We start from the raw sequence: 20,696 nt of genomic DNA, 5'->3' as shown, positions 1-20,696 counted from the left end.
CCCACCATTAGTGTATTCATAATATACAAATTATTTGGTTTTTGAAATACCGGTTTAGACGAATGGCCACGGTCAATTTTATCCTCATTTGAAAAAGGCCAGATTGGCGCCCATGCGATTCCACTCCACGTGACGTCACAGGGACCTAGTTTCTACACGAGAGGATAAGATTTATACATCGTCTGAGGTTACCAATGCATGCATGAGGCACAGAGCTCAGGGGAACATGTCTTAATAATCACCTATTAAAACTGGCTAAGGTCGGAAAGTTTTCTTCGTTTGATAAGGTATTAATAAACCTTTTTTAAGCCAAGCGCTACCGGCCAGCAAGGTACTCAGCTACCCGCTAGCATCCTGCGTCCTATCAGCGCTCAGAGCCTCGATCAAGGTCACCTCACAAGGCGGGAGGGGGAACCAGAAATGCGTCGCACGGACTTTTTCCCATCATTCCTACTTACGCGTCGCGTTTTCGTGCGCTTGAAATTTTTCACTTTTCATTTAATCGCGTAAAATAGATATCGTCATTTAAAAATCTAAAAGTGTGAAATACGTACTCCAGGAGTAATAATCTTTCGATTCAGGCAATAAAAAAATAATAGGAAACCACCCTATTACTGCCTACAGTTAAAATCTCTGCGGAAGCCTGCATGAAAACTTTAAGGGGGGATATTTTGCCGAGGAGAATTTATTTTGAGGCGGTTCACTCAGGTGCAGTACACCTAAGGCTGTATCTTATCAACTCTGTGGAGGGGTCTTCAAACCTTCCCCACTCGCATTAGGACATTTTTAGATCAATTCGTTCAAAAGCACCTGGCACAGAATCTGGTAATACTGCCTTAAATCCTGTTTTTATGTAAGGATTTTTTTCTTGTTTTTTTCGAAGTATGTTTTATTTGGGCAAGGGACTAATTTCCTGCGGGGAAAAGCAAATTAACCATGATTACAAATACTTTATTGAAACGCCACTGTGAATTGTATTATCGTATTCAATAATATGTAAACACCTACGAATCCCGTTTTACTGACGGGGCTGGGTTGGTGAAAACTTGGAGAATTGGTACACAAAGCAAGCTGCATCCTCTGATTAGGCCCCTTGCACGTTGCACACGCATCGATTTGGGACGGCCGGTAAAATAATTCTATTGTGAACAAGGGAGGGCAAGGGAGTTTGCACACTGACCGACCATGCTCTGGCACCGGTAAAAATCCTGCAAGCATTAGGACATTGCCACTGTGGATTACCGCGGCGCCGACACAACCACGGAGCAAGTGAACGTTTGACCGTTAAAAACGGGCGTGTATTCTAGCAGGTAAAATGACGGCCGGTAAAATACCGGCCGTCATTTTACCGGTGCAAAACCGGTGTGTGTGCAAGGGGCCTTAGCGCCTTAGCGAGTCAAAATCTCTAGCGAAAGTTGCACTGAAGAAACTTGAGTCCACGTACACGCTGGGCAGTCGGAGCGTTTTCTTTCGGGCTCCTTGGCGAGGTTTTTCCTCCCTTTAGATTAATAAATGGACTCACCTTTTATTTCTCACTAAGAAGTGGCTCCGTAGCTGTGTTAGTTAGTTCCATTCGCAGTAGTTAAAGTGAGATTCTGGAATGTCTCGAATCAGCAGCTCACGCCCACAACGTCAATAATAAACTTGACGACGACAATGACCAATTCAAATGACGAAAGAAATTATTTGTTTTGAAAATTCGCAATGGCCCGATTCAAAATTTTGGACTGTGCAGGCTGTGGTTAAATGAAAAGTGTTTATTTTCTTCGCCAGTTTTTACGGGAACAATTGAGGTAATTGAATGAAAATGGAGATAAGAAACAGAATTTTATAAGTCTTACCGAAGAAGCTTAATAACCAACGAACAATGAGCAGGTGGTAAGTTGGGTGCGAGGGTCATTTAAGTGCCTCTAATCAACTCTATCATGTGCTTTATTGTAATATAATATACAGCCGGTATAAAAGGATCTATTACAATAGGAATTATGATGATGAAAGTGGCGATGAATGGAATGAGGATGAGACCAGTTTATTTGGTGCTCTACCCAATAAACATGCTCAAGAATATAATATGGAACACCCGCGCCGAGGAAAAGCATTGATCTTCAATTTCTTTACGTTCGAAAAAAAGCGGTATCATACCAGAATCGGATCGCCGCAAGATGTTGAAAATTTATCCAAGACGTTATGCTGTCTCGATTTTGAAGTGGAAGTGTATTGCGACTTGACTTACAATACTCTGAAGGCCATTTTGTATGAAGGTATAGATGTCGTTCTTAAACAATTTTTTTCAATTTCCAGGTAAGCCGTTAAGGGTATTTTTTTCATTTCCCGTACACCTGGATGGGTCATCGTTCTTGATTAGCATGGACCAATGTTTCGCATTAAAAGCATAATTATAATCCACATTTTTACCGTAATATCTGGAGACTTATAATCCATTTTTAATTTCGAACTGCTTCACTTGTTCCCCCAAGTTTTTGAGAATTTATACTTGTGTTCTCATTCACCCTCATAATAGATTAGTGCTATACTTAAGTTTGACCTGTTAAAATTGTATGCACCTTCCGGATTGAAAATGAACTCATGAAGGAATCGATTCTTATTGCAAGTCGCATATTTGTTCATAGAATATTTTTGTTTTAAGGTGCCTAGCAGGTAATGTAGTTGTTGTTATGCTTTTTATTGAATGTATGCGTAGCACCACAATCCGAAGATTAGTGTACTGGAGCCATCCATTTATCGTTTTCTGAAGCTAGTTCCTTTTGTTCCTTCTTTATTGTATTTATCCGCCTCAGCACTTGCCTCATGGCCATCCTATGGCGACGCTTTTCCTTCCATTATATTTATCTCCTAATCACCTTCGTTATGATATCATGCTCTTTTCTGGCGTATGGCGCTCCGCAGTTTTTTTTTCTTCTCCTTTCCTTCGCTCTGCCACCATTTTTATTGAAACAGTCGTAAGAAAAGTACCTTTCACCGTCTCTTTGCCCTATGGACCCCCTCAATCAAGTAGATTTATTCTAGAAGAAATCGTATTGAGAATCGATGTCGTTAACTTGTCATCCTGAACGTGCAAGAATTAACCTTTGCATTTAATCATATTTTCTGACTGAATGTGACACTTTCCATTAAAATATGGGAATATTCTAGGTTGAATATCCACCTATATCTGTGTCTTTATGGTATAGCAAAATAGGTCTAATAGATTGTGGAGTTTTTAATAATAGGATTGGGTTGAGATTATTTCATTTTTTTAGATATAAACATGGAAACATTTTATGAAAATCAATGTAGACATTTTTTACCGTCGATATTTTTCTAATACCGTGTTGTTTTTATTCGGCAGGAATGTTTAAATACTGGTCCTATGTCTTTGAATTGAATTCTATCTTTCTATATGTGTTAAATATTTATGCACATACATTTATCGTATAATTTTTAATCCATTTGAATTTAACGAAAACTCATACGAATCATTGCAAGCGCCTTCCCTGAATATCTGTTCCCCGACTCGCTCAGTTGCGTTGCACGTTGCATACGTTCCAGGATATAGTATCGTCGATAGACACACTCATCATCTAATTTATTCTTATAGATTTATGTAATTAATAGTAATTTTAAGTCCCATTTCATGTATCATAAATGAGACCAACGAAGGGTATCGCATTTAAGCTCAAACGGACTTCAATAGGATGGTTTAAAATCGATTGCTAGTTTGTAACAAAGATTTATGCAGGCAATTAAGATAATTAATAAAAACATGTAATAGAAGTATGCATCTCTTGAAGCTAGGGTTTTCCATGTTGCATTTAGAAAATCGTATTTTGGAGCTTCCTCGCTGACAAAGTATTATCTTTATTATCAAAGTATTATAAGTACTTCCTCGAAAATTATGACTTTATGGTCTGTGCGTTAAATTATATTGTGGGCATACGTGGTATTGAGTGAGAATAAAAGTGCATCAAGTCCAGGAAGATTTTCACTCATTGATAGCAATAAAATTTCCTGACTTTCAATCCAACTGTACCTTGAATTTGTGGAATTCACACGCCTTAGGTGAGCCTTAGCCTGCGGTGAGCTCCACCTACTGCTTTTCAAACCTTAGTGTTGAAGCACAACATGACTGCTGGATAGTTGTGTCGAGTCTCATATTTCAAGCTCAACTTCGAAATACGTTTTTTTTCATATGCTACCAGTCACATGAATATTTACGTAGGAAGTTAGAGTTTTGACTGTGCCAAAATTCAAGTACACTGGCAGCCTAGGAAATAAACGTATTTTGAACTTGAATCGTGAGAATCGACTTTGCGTTTCAGCGTTCATTTTCAACCCTAAGGCTGCATTGAACAGGAGGAGGTGGAGTTCACCCCAAACTAAGCCGCAGGCGTATGTGGTCCGTAAATAGTGTATATAGTATTTACTCCGATGAATGTGTCTCTTTTACTTTTAAATGTTATCATACGTTTCCAGCCGCGTGTGAGGACCATTCTGACGCTGACTGCATATGTATTGTGGTTATGACTCATGGGCATGAACATGGAAAGCTCGCCGCTTTTGATCGTGGTTTCGAGGTGTCTGAAGTTTGGAGTCCATTCACCGCGGACAAATGCAAAAGTTTAGCCGGAAAGCCTAAACTATTTTTCATCCAAGTGAGTGAAGTTCATTTTAATTGATAGCATTGTTATCGGCTTGTTTCGAACAGTCTTTCCCGCGAAATTTTGAGTCATGCATAAAAAAATTAAGGTCTTAAAATTTGAGGTCAGAAGCGTTCGTAAATCAAATACGGCCAACTTAATCCACCTGTTTTCGCCCTATTAGTTTTTAACTCTTCCTCAGCATATTGTTTTTAACAAAATAAATTGGTACAACGCGGAAAAAATTATTTCATTGCATAAACAACGCCGTAAAAGTATTCAGAAAAATAATGAAAAAGTAGGCCCATGCCATTCCGGATGCGAGGCAGGGAGTCACGAAGTTTAAGTTTACCTTCAACGCAGGCAGACAGACACGATGCAAATTTAATTTATATGGAATAAAGGCCTGTCGAGCAAGAGCAATGCGTCCTGTTAAGTCTCATATTTGGTAAATATCGTTCAATATTTCCATTTATCGGCAACATTTTTATCTGTGCTACGAACTAATGCTGAGGCCTTTGCGGACTAGTTCCGGTAACCACTTCCAGTCCAGAATCTAATTCCGACCAGTCATATATTATCAATACTGATTATACACCATTTACTAATTTTGTTTTTAAATGAAGTGAGTTTCCTTTGAAGCTTTTTGCAATGGGCTGTCTTACATTTTAACCTACTTTTTAATTCGGATTTTGATGGACTTTCAAATTTTTAATCAAGCGTTAAATAATATTTAACGTAGTTTTTTTATTCGTCCACCCTATCTGTAGTTGTCGTCGCCAAAACCTGAAAGTTATCAATTTTTTCTCGAGGAGGGGAGTGGAATTTGTGTGATAATTACTGCACCCTTATAATCGCCGTTATTGCTTCGATTATTTCTCGCTCTTACTCTGAAAATATTATTCAGCCCCGTTATACTTGTGTTGTCATTATCTATTGCCTGAAAGTTCCAGGAATAGGTTTCCCAGCTTTGGGACTTTAATTACCCTCGCATAATTACCTGCGAGAGGTGTATCTCTAATTTAATTTTTAATTGAACTCATCTTCGTCATTGAACCCTTTTATTGCGGCGGGCCGATATATATATTGCTCTAACGTAATACATTGATATATTTTATTATAGTAAACGCAAAAATATTTTGTTTATTTAACCATTTTAACCTCAATTTAAAAAAAACGCGTATGAATATGTAATAAAATAGCTTTATATTGATGATTTGAGGCGTAACTTTTTGAAAGCGATTCATTATGAAAAATGAAAAAGAAGAAACTTTTTGCTTTCACATGAAATATTTATTCACTTATTTACACGACCATGATTTCAACGTAAGACGTCATAATCAGATGAACTTTACAGAGATCCATCACATCAATTTATATCAGGCTTGGAGGGGGGGGGATGAAGGTAACTAAGTTGAACGGATTGGTCAACAGAGATGAGGTAGGGGGAAAGAAGTTGGTCATACTTCTTTCTACCGTATGACCATTGGTTTAAGGACCATTGGATCAAGTTCTTTCCCTCTCCTTCCTCTCTGTTGACCAATCCGTTCAACTTAGTTACCTTCCTCCATCCCCCTCCACGCCTGGTATAAATTGTTGTGATGGACCTCTGTAGAGTTCACCTGATGATGACGTCTTACGTTGAAACCATGGTCGTGTGTGAATAAATATTTCATGTTAAATATCCGCATTTTTCGCCAGTACCCCAGGAAGAAGGATAGCGCTAAGAGGGTGAAGTATAGGTATATTCAGTAAAAGTAGTGCTTTTGGAAATGTGGTCGAATGATAGGATTCGGAATTGCAGGTCAATTCACAATTCAGTGGAAGGATGATCCAGATTATTAGCGGAAAGAATTCTTCATCTTTTAAATGCTCAGTTTTAAATTGAAATATAAAGGCCAAGAAAATTTGCTCCCTCTCAAGTAATTTGTGATTACGTCATAAAGCGAACAGTTCGTTTCCCGCTTTGCTTGTAGGTAAGCGACGGAATGGGAAAAGTCGATGGCTTTGACAACGATTGGGAGCAGTAAAATATTAATTAAAATTAAATAAATAAATGAATAAAATTCAGGGATAAAAATAATTATGTAAATTATTCTATTTCAAATGTTCCCGCCCAGGTTTTGAGTTCATTATAAAGTTTATTAGTTGAGGTTAAGCTTCAATCAGTGACATAACTTCCATTTATTAGGCATGCAGAGGAAGTAAGCAAGATCCAGGGTCGGTCGTAGCAAGATCAGTTGCTAATATCAGTGAATCCAATCATCCATGCAGCCAAACGCCATCATATAAAATACCGTCATGCTCTGACATACTATTGGCCTTTTCCTCCGCTAGTGGTAAGTATACCGAAATTTCTCGGACTCCATTTATCATAATTAATTAATTTTAGATTATTTTATGAATATGTTTTTGCATTCATATGTTGGTAGGTAATACTTGCAATAGGGGGAAATTATTCCAGCAAAGCATGTGCCACCACTATCGGTCTAAGAGAAAATAATTTGCCTTCCCAATGGCTTGTCATTTTAAATTCTAATTCGCGACGAGGCAAATGCAAACTCATCGTATGGACTTCCTTACATAATATAAAACAGACACATAAAATCTCTGTGTAGCTCTTTATGAGGCCTTCAGTGTAATCGACGAATGAATAACATTAAACTTGATTGAGTATTTTCAATCAAGTTTAATGTTATTATATTACTTACTGCTTTTTGGGCTTTTAAGTTTGACATTCAAAACGTTTTTGTGTGCATCAGTTAGCCTTTGTGATGGATTTTATATTCTTGTACAAAAGAGGCAAATAGCTTTTATGATGGTTGAATGGAACCGGTATTACGAGTGTTGCCTGTGACTGAAGGGATAAGTCATTAATTGTTCTGGTTGAAAATAAATCACGCCAGGTTTTTTTTGTTTTGAATGGCGCTTTCATGTGACACTGCGTGCCATCCATGAGGTTCCTAAGTGTTTCTACGTAAATTTTGTAATTTTATGGGGAACGATGACAGTTTTTTTCATGCCTCATTCATCGTTCTTTTTTCTGAAAATGTCTAGGGTTCTCGTCCGTAAGAGATCTCCAGAAAGGTTCGTGGTTCGTCCAATGCCTCTGTGAAGAGCTACAACTGAACGGGAAGAAGGAACATCTGCTCACCATTCTTACTTTTGTGTGCCAGAAGGTGGCTGTTGATTTCCAGACCACATTCGGCGAAAAGCAGATGCCGACCATTGTGTCTATGCTTACGCGTTTGGTGTACTTCAGACCTGTTGATCGTTCAAAGAATTGCCAAAAATCTTTGGTCGAAAGACATCGGGTTGGTGGTAGATGCCGGAAGAAAGATAGATATGGAGGCAATGATGGATGTCGGAACAATGGTAGAAAACGGAAGAGGTCAAGGTCACCGAGGAAGAGACATGAGTCTTATAAATATATTTGAGAGATGCTTCTGATAAGTGCTTAAAAATCGAGCAGTAAATACCACCGAGTTTATCAGCTCCTTCATAATTACGTGCCATTAGGTGATACATCTATGAATAAATACAAAATTCCTAGTTGAAATTGTGTAAGCAGCTTTATATTTTGGGTTAGGAAAATGATTGTCCAATTATCAGCGTTTCCAAATGAAGGTACCTTGTAAGACTTTAAGGTGGAACGATTCAATGGTTGAAATCATTAATATAATTAATAAGTTATGATTCATTTACTCATTTTAAAGTGGCCATTTTTTTCCGCACACCTTCAAGAATATTTGAAAGTTTTTGAATACATTACTGTGCTCGGAGATATTTATATTTTAGGTTTATATAAACTATGTATTCTGAAATTCCTTTGAATATATGGAGATTTAAATTTGTATTTTGATTTTCAAGTTGCATTCGAGCTACGCGTACAAAGTAAATCAAATCATCAGATCCACCAAGCAGGCTCAACCTGCTCTCCCCCAAAATATATATCCCCCCCAAAAATCCGCTTATGCACTTCGAACTTCGAGGGTTCCTGTGAGTTGGGGTATCCGAAGGCTTCAGCCTGGTACTTGACCACTGACCAGGGACCCTTCGATCAGCTTCCAAGCGTTCTGCTCACTCGAACACCGTGCTTCCAAATCGTTTACTACGCAATGCCGTAAGCTTTCTTCAGGATTATTCAGTACACTCCGGGTAATTGACACTTATCCTCAATGAGACGGCTGCCTCATTTATCGGAAAGCATTCAGTAAATAAGCATGCAAGAACACTAAAAGGTATCATGAAAAAGTATTTGAGAATTAAAATTCGTTACTATTCTAATATGTATTGGATGAACTATATTTATGAAAAATAATGTATTTATAAACATTTTCAAGGGATTTTAAGAGAATGTTTAAAATTATACACATTTCTCTCGGCCTCCTCTTATGGCCAGTTGACACGTGCGTATATATCTTCAACAGCGGTGATAGACGATCTAAGAGGATTCATGTTCAGAATTAGTTCAGCAGGGAAGGAGCATGTACAAATTCGGTTCTCAGTGTCTAAAAATGGCACATCTTAGCGTTAGTAAAAATGCATTCCACGGATGCGTGGCCGGTAAAAACGGATTTTTGTCCAAATTAACCGGAGAAAGCGAAATGTAATTCTTCAATTTGATTGCTTTTGGGAGAGATTTTTCAAGCAATCTTCACATGATATCTAGTGGCCCAAATAGCCTGTTTCTACTGTAGACTTAGTGGCAGTAGAAGGGTACTTAATGGCAATTTTTGGCGAGGAAATGCGTTGATATATAAATATGGTTTGGAAGTTATATCGCCAGCAGGATCGAGTTATCAGGCGTGTCGAGCTTAACTTTTAATCCTTATTAAGTGCATCCGCTCAGTCTGATAGAGTAGGAATGGGCTATACAATACGTTGGAGAGTTCCGGATAGAATGCTATTAGTTAGGATTAAGATAGGCGAGGAGAGGTTTGGCGTTGGTACCTACCGTTGGATTATGAGGAGGATGTTGTGGCGGTCTGAGGAAGTTGGTCGCGGTTTGGAGAGGAAGCTGGACAGAAGCATGGGTGTTGCAAGCCCCTTCCGCCTAACACTCTCCTAGATGAATTTGCTGTGACTGGTGCCTAAAAAACCACTGTCTACTGGGAGGAGATGAATTTTGCCGTCTCCGGTGACTCGAGAAGCCGTTTATAAGGTAAGTAGCCTGATTGTTCAATATTTCATGTGAGCTTTAGTAGCACTTAGGTTTTTTAGTGGACGCGTTACATTTTCACCGGTCATATTTAGACTTATTCCTGCTAATTACTCCCTCAAAATGTACGTTATCATCGCGAAATGTTCAGAATATACTGTAGACTTTTGTGAGAATTCGCCTATTTCTCAGATTTGAGAATTATAGGTACTTCTCGGAAAATATTGAGGACTAATATTCAAAGTTTATATTCACGTGGATTTTGATAAATGTGTACTCTTTACTTTGTATAACCTGTAATATATATTTCAAGATGGCAGCCTTAGTTTTAAACGATTCAAACGTCACGACAAAATACAAGTCTAGTCGCAGAGTGAAACGTAGTCTTAGTTGTATTTTCCGGCGTACAAGACACGCAAGTGCACAAAATGCATTCATAATTTGGAGGCATGTGAGAACGACGGCTTTTCGGAGCCACAAAGACAAGTCTGTCATTTTTCCTACCCAATTCATCTGACCTGTATTTATTGAACTCATGCGAAAGGGAACCAGAAAAATGAAGTTTTCTTGTGACTGCATGTTCCGGGGAAAAGTTTAAACAAGACCTTACCGAGCAGCGAGGGGGTTATTGTTAAGGAGTTCAAACATAATGGATGTTTTGGGAGAATTAGCGGATACAGAAATAACTCAAGGGGAGGGGTGCAATATATTTCTTGAGCTACCGTTACTTTTATCGGAATGAAAAATAAATCGCATGCAAAGTTTAAGAAAGTTTCATTTAGAACTTATTATACACATACAAGATAATGCTATCTTATGATATAAAAAAGTTGCAATAGTGGTTCTGCAATGTTAGGCAATACGAGTGGTTCCGCAAGGGGGGGGGGGCGTGCCCCCTTCGCCCCCCATAAGTATCCACCACTGTTTGGGAGATACGGTATTCTGTGTACCCTCTCTAGATGAACACCCTTTAAATATTTTTCTGCTTACAGCCGCGTTAATCTTTGTACTACCCATGGATATTACACTTGGTGAACTGAGATGCTTTATATTCAGGTTACTTTATAGATAAGACAAATATGATGAGGTGATATAATATGAGGTACACATATCTTTGGTAAACTTGTCACCTATTCCAAAAGCAAGCCCTCCAGACTCAGTTCACCGGCACTATCTCATTGAAAATGCTATGCAGTAAGCATGAACATCAATACGCATATTCATAGCAGTATGTCAAGTGGTTATATCAGGTATTTCTGGTTATATATTGGTTGCGGGACGCCGAACTAGTGCTGATTACTTATGGGAAATAACCGCCTCTTTTGAGCCGGAGAATTGGTGTACACCAGCGGTTGCCAATTAACCTCGAACCGCATGCAACTACCTTCATACAGCTTGATCAACTTACAGGTGTCTCACCCACTTGCGGTTGTGAGATTGTGTGTCGAGAGAGTATTTCCCGAGGTTAAGGACGGTATCGATAAGTTTACAAAATATCAAGCCTTTCAACAAAAATATGTAAGATATCTATAAAACAGGTATTAAGACCCATATTGACTTCCCAATTCGAAAATTCGCCCCGCTGGAGTGAATAGCTTGGCCACTCATGATAGAAACATTTCTCAAGGGCGCAATATTGAATTACAGCCCCCACCTTGAATAAATATTTGGATTAGTCGTATGGCGCTGAAACTTTCATTGATACATTCGAGCGCTTTTCAGATACGATCTCGGACCGTTACGATTTAAATGGTTGAATTTAAATCTCGTGTCGTGAAATGCCCTTGCATGCTTTTAATCTCCCGTGAATATTTTTGGTAATATTTTTTTACAGCCCTCTTCAAATTTTTCTAAATACATTTCTTTTCGTATCTGGCTCCTTTCTTTGTGTGAATTAAGTAGGAGATTATGCTCATTATGAATTGGAATACGTCCTCCCTATATAGCCCATACAGCTGCTAGGTGTTCATATTGTTTGAAGCTGCAATGCATTAAAATTGTCTGTCGATGAACGCTGAGTCAAATATGGCTTTGTAAGTTACAAATAGGATGCTAAATATGTGAAGAATACTTATAACGCGAAACAAGGGTACACATCTCATGCTGTGGAGATAATATCGTATGTAATGCTGGGTTAAACGGCTCTTTGTTGAGAGGAACCTGGGCTGCAGGATGACTTTTAAAGGATCGTCACACGATGGGGAAAAGGGCAAGTTCATCCTTTTTTACTGGATATTGATGTTGCGCATATATTGCTGAAGTCGCTTTCACACGATCCGACGTTTCGTCTTGTGCCTTCAATCGTGCGCGCGGAGCAATGAACTCCTGGGGATACGACGTTGAGCGCGCGGCGCTGGGCCGTGGTTCTTTCCAAAAAATCTCCGGCGCATAGTGTACTTCGTTGTTATTATTTCACAGATTAATAAATTTATAAGATATTATTTTGATTGCTAGATTAAAGTTACTTTCAAGGAATCGATGACATCCTGATCGGTGGAATTTACTGTTCTATTTCATAAATAATATCTACTTGTTACTGATTTTACGTAATTAGTTCAGACTTTTTATTTTATTTTTCACTTTCTTAAGCTTTCTTATGTAATTTTTTTTTCATTTTTAAGACGTCTAGTTTTGAAAAATAGTTAAATTTACGATTTTTATGCTTAAAGAATGATGCTTATTTACAGTAAAATTCAAATAGTGTAATCATATATAGTTATTATTATCATTGTAGGTTAAGTTGCTCGAAAGAAAGTATCCAGATTTTAATAATTACAGAAATATATTTATTTACCAGGTCAAGATATTTTCTGCTTTAGAGGCTTTGGATTCCATGACTATTTCTGGTTTTTAGGATTGATGTAATCGTTTTCCAGGTTTTCATTTAAGTTCATAAGGTCACCCTAAAAAGGGGGCATCGAGTAATTACGTGAGGCGTAAGGGAGTCAAGCCGATTCTCACCTTAACTCACGTGGGGAAGGGAATGGGGGATCCTGGAAAGTATCATTTAATTTTTCCCGCGAGAAACAGTGTAAAATGTGATTCTAGATTACGATCTTAGTAATAATACTAGTATTAGCTAATCTTAAATAGAAATAATTTAACAAATTGTTTTTTGTTAATAAATCCAACGCAATGAAGGATAGATAAACGTATTTACGTTGAAAATACGCATTTTGAACCATCTCACATGATATTAGAGAGAGAGAGAGAGAGGAGGAGGGAATCGAACCAAATCTCACAATATCTCATCAAGGGGGAGACGGTGGAGTCAAAAAATCGCTAAAATCACCTCACATAATAAATGGACGCCCCCTAATTTTGATAATGTATGATGAAATGCCCAGTTCTAGGGGCTTAAATATTTATGAAATTAATCGACTGAAATGGATGGGTGTGATGGAAATGTGATGCCTTTACTTCCAACTGTAGAGATGAATAGTCAAACCAGGGATGGCGAGTGAAACGAAACGAATATGTTTCGTTTCGACCCGGAGGGAAAGGAAAATCCGTGGCCTAGGTTTATTTTCTTTCCCGTACGAAATTAAAATCACTATAGTACAAGACGAAACTTTACTCCCGGGAACGAAATTAAATTAATCGAAATTACGCTGCTAATCGTTAAGTTTCGAACCCAGAAGTTAAATGGAGGGGGATTTAAGGGAATAGTTTCGACCCGTTACGTTCGATATACGTATAGAGAGGTTAAAACATTGAGCTTAAAAATCGAATGGCCAGTTTGCGTTCCCGTACGAAATTAAAATCACTATAGTACAAGACGAAACTTTACTCCCGGGAACGAAACTAAATTAATCGAAATTACGCTGCTAATCGTTAAGTTTCGAACCCAGAAGTTAAATGGAGGGGGATTTGAGGGAATAGTTTCGACCCGTTACGTTCGATATACGTGTAGAGAGGTTAAAACATTGAGCTTAAAAATCGAATGGCCAGTTTGCGTTCACCGGTCTCCTTAGTGGTAAAAAATACCCATGTTTACCATGCATCTAATGGCGGCAGGCCGAACCTCTGCTTCATTCAACGATGCTTCGCACTCGGTGTGTGGGTCGAAACTAAACTGTTCGAAGGTGAAGCACGTGGTCTCTCCGGCGCGGAACATTATCTGCGTTTCGTTTCGTCCCAGGGTTTTAGTTTAGTTTCGACCCGAAGTAGTTTTGACTGCGATTTCGTTTTGACCCTGAGTTTAGCTCCCCGGGTTAAAATCCATTTCGCTTCGTTTCTACATTTCGCTCTCGGGAACGGAACTGTTGAAATTTTACTGATTTTGACTTTCGTTTAGTTACGATTGCCATTTCTGAGTCAAAATTCAGTCTTTCAATAAGAATGAATAACGGGTGGTATATTTTCAGGATAACCATTTAGTGTACAGCAGGTTGTATAATTTCTAGATTTAGAGCAATTTACTCACAAGATGTATAATTTAACGGTGTCCTAAAGTATAACTAATGTGATTTCGTGGTGCTTTAGCACACTTATTTGACTGTTCCATTGTTTGGAATAAATTAATATCTAATATTAATAATATTGTTGTATTTATGGTTGTGATAGGGGGCTGTGATCATTAGAGATGTTATATTATTATGTATTGTCTCCAGGAGTTCAAGTATCACATCAAGTTGTGGAATGAGTATTTGGTGGAGTATGGTATTTGATCGATTGCTTGGTAGTCTTTTCAGCCAAGAGCTGTGACGTAGCTAGGGGGGTCCAGACTCCACCCCCCAAAATATAAAAACAATTTTTTTCCCTCATAAATGAAAAAAATTGAAAAATCATGAAGTTACAAAATATTTCTTCAATCAATTAAGTTTTTAATTATGAAAAGTTTTAAAATTAGTTTAAAACCCTCAATTTAGTACCCTGTTTTTCAAAAATTTTTCCCCTGGTATTGGACCTCCCTGGAACGAAATTCCTGGCTACTGGTCAAGAGGCCCAAGCCTCAGTAACAGTCAATGCAAAGTACGTCATGGTAATTTTGCTAAACTATAGTTTTGCCCTGTATCCTTGGAAAAATAAAATGGATTATTAAATTGATGTATATAGAAAATATTTTTACCCGATTACCCCTTATTTTCTTCTGAGGTCTTTAGTCAGTGCATAGCATATACTTGGAATCTTTTGATTCAAAAAGCAAGGCTTTAAGAGACTGTGCCAAGAGATATCCTGACAAATATTTACCTAATTAATGATCAATTTTGTGGATGGGTCTAGCAGAGGCGCAGCTAGGAATTAAGGCTAGGGGGGGTTTTAGGGTAACTAATACTTACGGGTGTGGGGTATTGCATACCCACCAGGGTAAGCAGGAGTTGCGGCGGCCTTCCTCCAGAAAAAAATTAAAGAATAATGGTTCAAAATGGCGAGTTTTACGGCTTTCTAAGGGATATTTGAAGAACCCTAACACTATTCTATAAGTAATACTGGTCCAAATAAGTAAAATGGATTAAACTTAAAAATTTCTCTGAGCTCTGGGGGGCGGGGGGGGTTTATCCCCCAAACCCCCCCTCGCTGCACCACTGGGGTCAAGGAAGCAATTATAGTGATGTCTGGATGTCTGCAAGCTGCTGCCTCAAATAGCACCAGTAGCTAGTAGGCCTTTAGCTACAAGGTCATGACCAATAAATAGTTTTAGAGAGTTTTATACATAATTATGCTTTATAGGTAATTTAAAGGCCATTAATTTGAATAGTAGTTAATTTAATTTGCTTAATTTATTATTTTTAAATAAATGATTAATAGATCCAAAATGGCCTTAAAAATTAATGTCTATCATCATGAAAGCTTTTATTGAAATATAATCATCAATTTAAAATGAAGATTTCTCAATTTTACATTCATCTAGAGTTTACAAAAGTCTACTGCCTTATTTTTTGCCAAAAAAATGTTGACTTGGTTAAACTTTGATGATAATGTTGAAATCCATAACTTTTTGAAACAGCCTCTTGGGTCAATTCAAAATGGATACTCGTCTATAAGAAAGCCACATTTTTTATGAGTACATATTACATCTCTTAATATTTGAATAGTCTAGCTTTATATCTGTTACCAATGAGTAGTAAGACTTACTCTATCTTGCAGGATTCTTGAATACCTTATTTGATTACATATATTTGTCTTCTCTAGCCAAAATGGCCTCAACCCATCCTGCTGCTATGCTCTGCATAATCATTGCTGCCTGCACCACATCAGTAGTTTTGGCTGATACAACGAGGGGAACATCAAATCCAAATCTGTTTTTGGATTCTCCTCACTCTTCAGATTCTCCTCCAAGTTATACTACAAAACCTCCCTCTGATTCTGTTCTAAATTCTCAGCCCCGTTTTACTTCAACTTTTCGTCCTTATACTCGCCCTTCTATCCGTCGTAATCCCCCTTCAGCTCCACGGAATAGTTCTCATTCTATTGGTCCATCTAACACTACTTTGAATTCTCGTCGCAATTCTTTTTCATTTCCTAATTCTAGTTCTCCATCTAATTCTTCTGAACACACTCATTCCAATTCTTCTTCCACTGCTAATGTGACGACTGCCAGCGATGAGAGGAGTTCTCAAGCTAGTAAGTTGATTTATTTGATCTAGAATTAAAACTAATTTATTTGTGAATAGTATGTCAAATGGTACTTTCATTTACTTTTTCCTGGTGGCTTTCATCCTACTGGTTTTTTTTTTAATGTCAACTGTGTGTATTAAATAAGGGATAATTTATAACATTATTGGCATGGAGTGACTGACAAATGGCCTTGTTAATTATATGATGTGTAAGCTCTTGGGAAAAGGGAATTTTAAAGTGATCACGCAATTTAATCAAAGCACTGCATGTAACAAGAAACTTTGTACTCACAGGTGCAAAGTTATTTACATCAAAGGTAAAATTTTCCATAGCATAATCGTTTAGCAAGGATTCAAAACTAGACCTCCCAGTTGCCGGTCAGATGCACTTCCAGTTATAACTACGAGCCATCCCTTACAAATATTAGTAGTTTTCAGGAGGGTTGTGAATGTTTTTATATGGAGTTTGAAGAGTTTTTGTGTTCCTCAATGGAAACCTCCTCGGAGAAAAAGTTGAAATACAAAGGGATGAAAATGAAATATATGAACAAGGTAAAGAAGGGTGTTAAAGAGAAGACGTACGTAGGTGTAAAAAGATTAGATGCTCGGAGAATTGAATGGAGAGCTGCGTCAAACCAATTATAGGATTAATCAAAAAAGGAAAGACAGTGGCAGGTTCCACAATTTATTGCCATTGTCTTTCTTTTTTTGATTCATCATGAAGGAGTTCCATCATGTTTCGCCTGACACGATTGAATTATAGGATTATTGACCGGTGATAATGAAAGGGATTTTTTAGAGGTTTCCAAGAGACTTGCTGCAGCTTTTCTATTGTGCCTTAGCAAAAGGTGTTGGTTAGGATTCATTAATGCTCTGAAGAATTTTTCAAAAGAATTTGTTAAGGTGTTGTAACCTAGTCGATTCAGAAAAGATGTTAATCAGGGTCTCTGAAGCCTCGTAATAAATTTTTTTCAGCAATCTCAGAGGTTTTCAGTGTAAGAATTACAACGGGCTTTTCAAATGTTGTACAAAACCTTGATAGTTACATTCATTTAGGTTTCAAGAGGATTTTAGTATAAATTAGTAAATTTATTCCTCTTGAAAATCTAACCAAAGTCTCTTATTAACTCAGGAGTTCTGTCAGGAATCTTCCTCTTATGTCAAACTCAGTTTACCAAGCCATATGTTGGGCATAATTTTTTCATGGCGAATTTCACCTTTGGTGTAAATTAAAAAAATGACTTTGATCACTCCTCACTCATACCCCTTGTATTTCCCCCTAATGACACAACAGTCTTATTGTTGTACACAAACCCCCCACCCCCTTCTTAAAGCAAGTAAAGTGTATGTTTGTTTAATCAATCATCTTATTGGTAGTGCATGAAGATGTGTTCTATACTGTGAGATGAGCTCTAAGTGTGGCTCTCTGCTGTTTTGCAATGCTGTTCAAGGTGTAATGTATTGAGGGTTAACATTGTAGTTTTAAGGGTTTTATACATCAAATACGTATTTGCCAATTCTTCCTAAAATTGTGCAAATACTCCATTGTGTTGGGTGGTCAGATGCTTGGGTCAATCAGGGCATGTCCTATTAATATCTGTGTTGGGTCCGGGAATACACATTTTTAAGTCATCCTCCTTTTCTTCAATTTTTCCCTGATAAAATAATAGTTGAACCATTTCCGTTCTATTGCTATTTTGTAATTTTACTTTAGTTTCCTGACCCATTCACTGCCAGTCAATTTTGTGCGGAATGCTTGAAGACTGTTGAAGCTGTTATGATAAGTACATTAGCTATAAATCAGATTTTCATTTATTTATTGTACGCAATTTTATTTAACGCATCTACATTTTTTTCAAATTGCTGAAGAAATGTTTGGGACTTAAAATCATAAAAGAATTGTGGGGAATGAATAATAATATTTGCTATGGAAAACATGAGCAACGTAATTATTATTATTGTAAAAAGTTGTACTATAAATTGCCCTGTGGTAGTTTTCGCACATTTAAAGAGGGCTGACATTTTGGCCTACTAGCAGTAATAGACTAAAAATTAGAGATGTGCGAATAGTATCCGCGAATACTCGAATACCTCGAATATTAGAAAGTATTCGATATTCGAGGTTTCGAATAGTTATGCGAAAAGTACCGCCTCGAATACCTCGAATACTTTGAATTTCGCGTCATACACTGTCGCACGCACGTCGTTGGTAGTTGACTCGGAAAAATGAAGAGAACTCTAGTCGTTTAGTGCTCGCTGCGCCGTTTTACGCAAGTTGACGAATTACATCAAATTCGTGGATTTTAGCGGAGAAAAGAGTTCGACGAGGGGAACCGAAATGGTCGGGTGAAAAAATCCGAAAATCCCCGATTCCCCCCACCAGGAGAACCTCAGTGCCGTGGGATAGCAACCTAAGGGCATTTCCCACGATCCGCTATCCCCCTCCATTCAGCACTTGCCTCACCCACTCTGACGCTTTCCTCTTCTCCGAAATCAAACAAAAGGCCCCAGATCGCGCAGGGATCGCATTACGAAGACCCCTGCTTCGAAAAAAATATCAAGTTACGAGAACAATAAAAACGTGTTTCACGCCCTCCCCCCTTTTCTCACCCACTGACCTTTTTCTGGCTACCTGCTTCGAAGTTCCCCATTTCTGGAGGTCAACAGCTGTGTGAGTAACGTGGGATACTTACATTAGCGCATTTCCCAAGATCCGGTATCCCTCTCCATTCAGCACTAGCCCCCCCTTTGAGGCTTTCCTCTTCTTCGAAATAAAAAAAGGTCACAGCTCGCGCAGGGATCATATTACGAAGACCTTAGCTTCGAAAAAATACCAAGTTACACGAGAACAATAGAAACGTCTTTCGGGCCCTCCCTTTTCTCCCCCACTGACCTTTTTTCCTACCAGCTTGGAAGTTCCCCATTTCTGTGGAGGTCAACCGCTGCATGAGTCATCTATTAGCACAAAAGGTGTCTAAGAATGACTTTCGTCAATTGATGTTACACCTTTATTGAATTGAAACATTAGTAATGTGCGCGTAATTTCAAAAAGAATAAGACCAAACACGAAGTATTTCTGAGTTTATTTAAGCATTTTACGCAAAGAAATAAATGTCAAAATACGACAGAGACCATTCTGGCGAAACTCGATATGAGCAGCAGAGCTTCTTGGGAGTTGATGCCGTATTTTTTTCCGAAAACATATATCAAGTTACAATTTATGAGTGGTGCTATAAATCTTTATTGTTACAGTCCCAGACAAAGGGATATTTTCTCAGAATATTTGGTTTCTCCCTGATAGCAATTCCAATTCATCTTCTTATCTCGTGAGAACTCCCAAAGATGGACTAATAATAATAACTAACAAAAAAAACTAACAAAATAATTGAAGAAAATCCGGTGGAAAAGAGCTTGTATTTTGCAAAATGCCTCAGATTGTCAGCTAGCACAAGGCAGCAGGAGTGAGGGTAAAGCGATGTTAGTTGAATTAATTATATGCCCAATTGTTTCCATAAAATTAAAATATTCATTAATAAGCTAAATTCCTGTTCGAATCATTTAAAGGAAATCAAAATTACTCCCCAAAATCTTGTTTCCTGCTTCATAGGCAACCGAGTCAAACATACCAGCATTCATCATTTAGTATTCGAGGTATTCGAATATTCGAGCAATGATTTAATATTCGAATTCGAGAAATCTGCTATTCGACCCATCTCTACTAAAAATACAAATAGTCTATGTTCCTCCAATGTATTTCTATACATCCCTTCAATTTTTTTTATTCAATGCCAGATTATACTGTGAAGCCTCAACCAGAACACTGGATAGCTGGGGTGAACCCGCAAAAAAAGAAGGATTTGCTTAGATGGCTTGTGGATGGTTGCTGGGGAAAGTACTGGACAGAGAATAAGTTGGGAAATACTGGAAGGTGTAGTGTTGCAGATGAGAAACCTCCAGAGTATCCTGGTTTTGATGGTTGGTACAATAACATCGCACATCCAGAGCTAGGTGCCGTAGGTATGTATGGATACATTTTATTTCTGATTGCTTTTTTATTATGAATTTCATCTGATAAATAAAATAAAATCCATGTTTATAAACATTGAATGAAAGTTTTAGGTGAAGAAAATATGTATTCAATATTTGGACAAAAAGGATTAAGTAAACAGTACATATTCTTATTTTCAAAACATGAGGCCCAATGTATAGATAAAGGCAAAAAATTGTATATTTGAGGTTAGCCGTACAATGTCATGTGATTATTGAAGATAAATATGTATTGTGAAAATATAGTAAGTATCTAATATAATTGCTGAATATCTAATGCATTGATGTAAA

The 20,696-nt window shown here is 37.8% G+C and overlaps 2 protein-coding genes across 2 annotated transcripts in view; both read left to right on the top strand.

Annotated features, from left to right (window-relative positions):
* The first annotated feature begins 1,691 nt into the window (after positions 1 to 1,691).
* On the top strand, positions 1,692 to 8,491 carry LOC124167282 (caspase-1-like). Its single transcript, XM_046545198.1, has 5 exons — positions 1,692 to 1,878; positions 1,981 to 2,261; positions 4,474 to 4,652; positions 6,829 to 6,976; positions 7,695 to 8,491. Exons 1-5 carry the CDS (start codon positions 1,868 to 1,870, stop codon positions 8,072 to 8,074), a joined length of 999 nt encoding a protein of 332 aa, XP_046401154.1. The 5' UTR covers positions 1,692 to 1,867; the 3' UTR covers positions 8,075 to 8,491.
* Positions 8,492 to 8,572: 81 nt separating this feature from the next.
* Positions 8,573 to 20,696, top strand: part of LOC124167279 (dual oxidase 2-like) — a 57,794-nt gene continuing 45,670 nt past the window's right edge. Inside the window, exons 1-3 of the mRNA XM_046545194.1 lie at positions 8,573 to 9,801; positions 15,934 to 16,365; positions 20,151 to 20,375. Coding sequence (XP_046401150.1) covers positions 15,939 to 16,365; positions 20,151 to 20,375 — 652 coding nt within the window. The 5' untranslated portion in view covers positions 8,573 to 9,801; positions 15,934 to 15,938. The remainder of the gene's footprint in view (positions 9,802 to 15,933; positions 16,366 to 20,150; positions 20,376 to 20,696) is intronic.

This window comes from Ischnura elegans, chromosome 10 (assembly GCF_921293095.1).
Source record: "Ischnura elegans chromosome 10, ioIscEleg1.1, whole genome shotgun sequence".
NCBI lineage: Eukaryota > Metazoa > Arthropoda > Insecta > Odonata > Coenagrionidae > Ischnura > Ischnura elegans.
This window is presented reverse-complemented; position numbering and strand designations above follow the sequence as displayed.

What these genes read in the sequence shown, in the direction of transcription:
- LOC124167282 (XM_046545198.1), top strand. An exon ending in GAAGGCCATTTTGTATGAAG is followed by an intron (nt 2,262 to 4,473) that starts GTATAGATGTCG and finishes ATACGTTTCCAG; the next exon opens with CCGCGTGTGAGGACCATTCT. An exon ending in GGCCTTTTCCTCCGCTAGTG is followed by an intron (nt 6,977 to 7,694) that starts GTAAGTATACCG and finishes GAAAATGTCTAG; the next exon opens with GGTTCTCGTCCGTAAGAGAT.